This window comes from Nematolebias whitei, chromosome 7 (assembly GCF_014905685.2).
Source record: "Nematolebias whitei isolate Nwh7 chromosome 7, NemWhi1, whole genome shotgun sequence".
Taxonomy (NCBI): Eukaryota; Metazoa; Chordata; class Actinopteri; order Cyprinodontiformes; family Rivulidae; genus Nematolebias; species Nematolebias whitei.
The window spans coordinates 9,741,816-9,742,869 of record NC_056504.1 but is presented as its reverse complement, the minus strand read 5'-3'; the positions used below and the strand labels follow the sequence as shown (position 1 = coordinate 9,742,869).

Sequence of the window (1,054 nt, the reverse complement as noted above, 5' to 3'; positions counted from 1 at the left end):
CTTATAAATAACAACAATGGTTTTAATCTTATTAGAGAATATAGCAAATGGCGCAAAACACAGAGAGCGTGTAGATAAAGACAGGATTTTTTTTGGCCCATGATGATAACTGGTTAATCAGCCATTTAAGGCTTCTAAGGGTAATCTTTTTGGAACTGTGCTTAGAGCTGAAGCTGGTCGTGGAGTGTGACACAGCAAGGAGCCGTGCCCTGCCCTTACATATACAGGTACAGCTGCTGACCTCACAGGGGTTCCTAGCAACAGGGGCATTCCAGAGGGAGCTGGCAGACCGATTGGGACTGTTCCAGTCAAACCTGAGCTGAGCCATGCCAGCTGTGTGGGATGGAACTATCTGTCTGTCAACCAAGTATATAAAGTTCTCTACAATGCAGTTGAACAGGCCAACATTAAAGCACAATTTACTGCAACAGATATCCTGATGCATGCTCAAAAATCCAGGTAGAAAAATCTAAAAAAGTTAAATCTGGTCCTCTGTACATTCAAAAAACAAAACAAAGCAAAACAACAAAAAATGTAGAAATGTTTCATCTTTCATCCGAAAGACTTCCTCAGTCTGAGGTGTTGTATTCAGCTCAGTCTTTTAAATAGCACCTTCTCAGAGTGGATCAAGCAGTTTTGCTGCTGACAATCAAAACCAGCTGCTCACATGGTCAAGAAGGACCATCAGCCTAATGATGGATCATTAGCACCCTGATGGCTGTTTACTATTCACAGAGGGCTGAGTGATACTAGCAATCACAGCATTGAGCCTTGGGGACTCATTTACAAGAGAGATCTGATTTTAACAAAGAGTGATGACAACAGTGGACAACAAAGACAACATAGACAATCATAAAGGATGCATACAAATTGAGAATAACAAGTGAAAATAAAATGGTATTAAAAATGTAACAAAAAAACAGCTAGGTTGTAAGGCGATGTAGAAAACTAAAAACAAGAACGTCTGTAGGGTTTCCTATTGCACTGATTATTGAGCATGCATCAGGATGGTCTGTAGGGTTTGCTTTTTTTTTTGGGGGGGGGGGGGGGGGGG

At 41.3% G+C, this 1,054-nt stretch overlaps 1 protein-coding gene across 1 annotated transcript in view; it reads right to left on the bottom strand.

Annotated features, from left to right (window-relative positions):
- Positions 1–242: 242 nt before the first annotated feature.
- The window catches only part of slc2a9l2 (solute carrier family 2 member 9, like 2), a 221,143-nt gene continuing 220,331 nt past the window's right edge, over positions 243–1,054 (bottom strand). The window contains exons 14-15 of the mRNA XM_037679110.1: positions 950–976; positions 243–254 (exon numbers count right to left, since the gene is read on the bottom strand). Coding sequence (XP_037535038.1) covers positions 243–254; positions 950–976 — 39 coding nt within the window. The remainder of the gene's footprint in view (positions 255–949; positions 977–1,054) is intronic.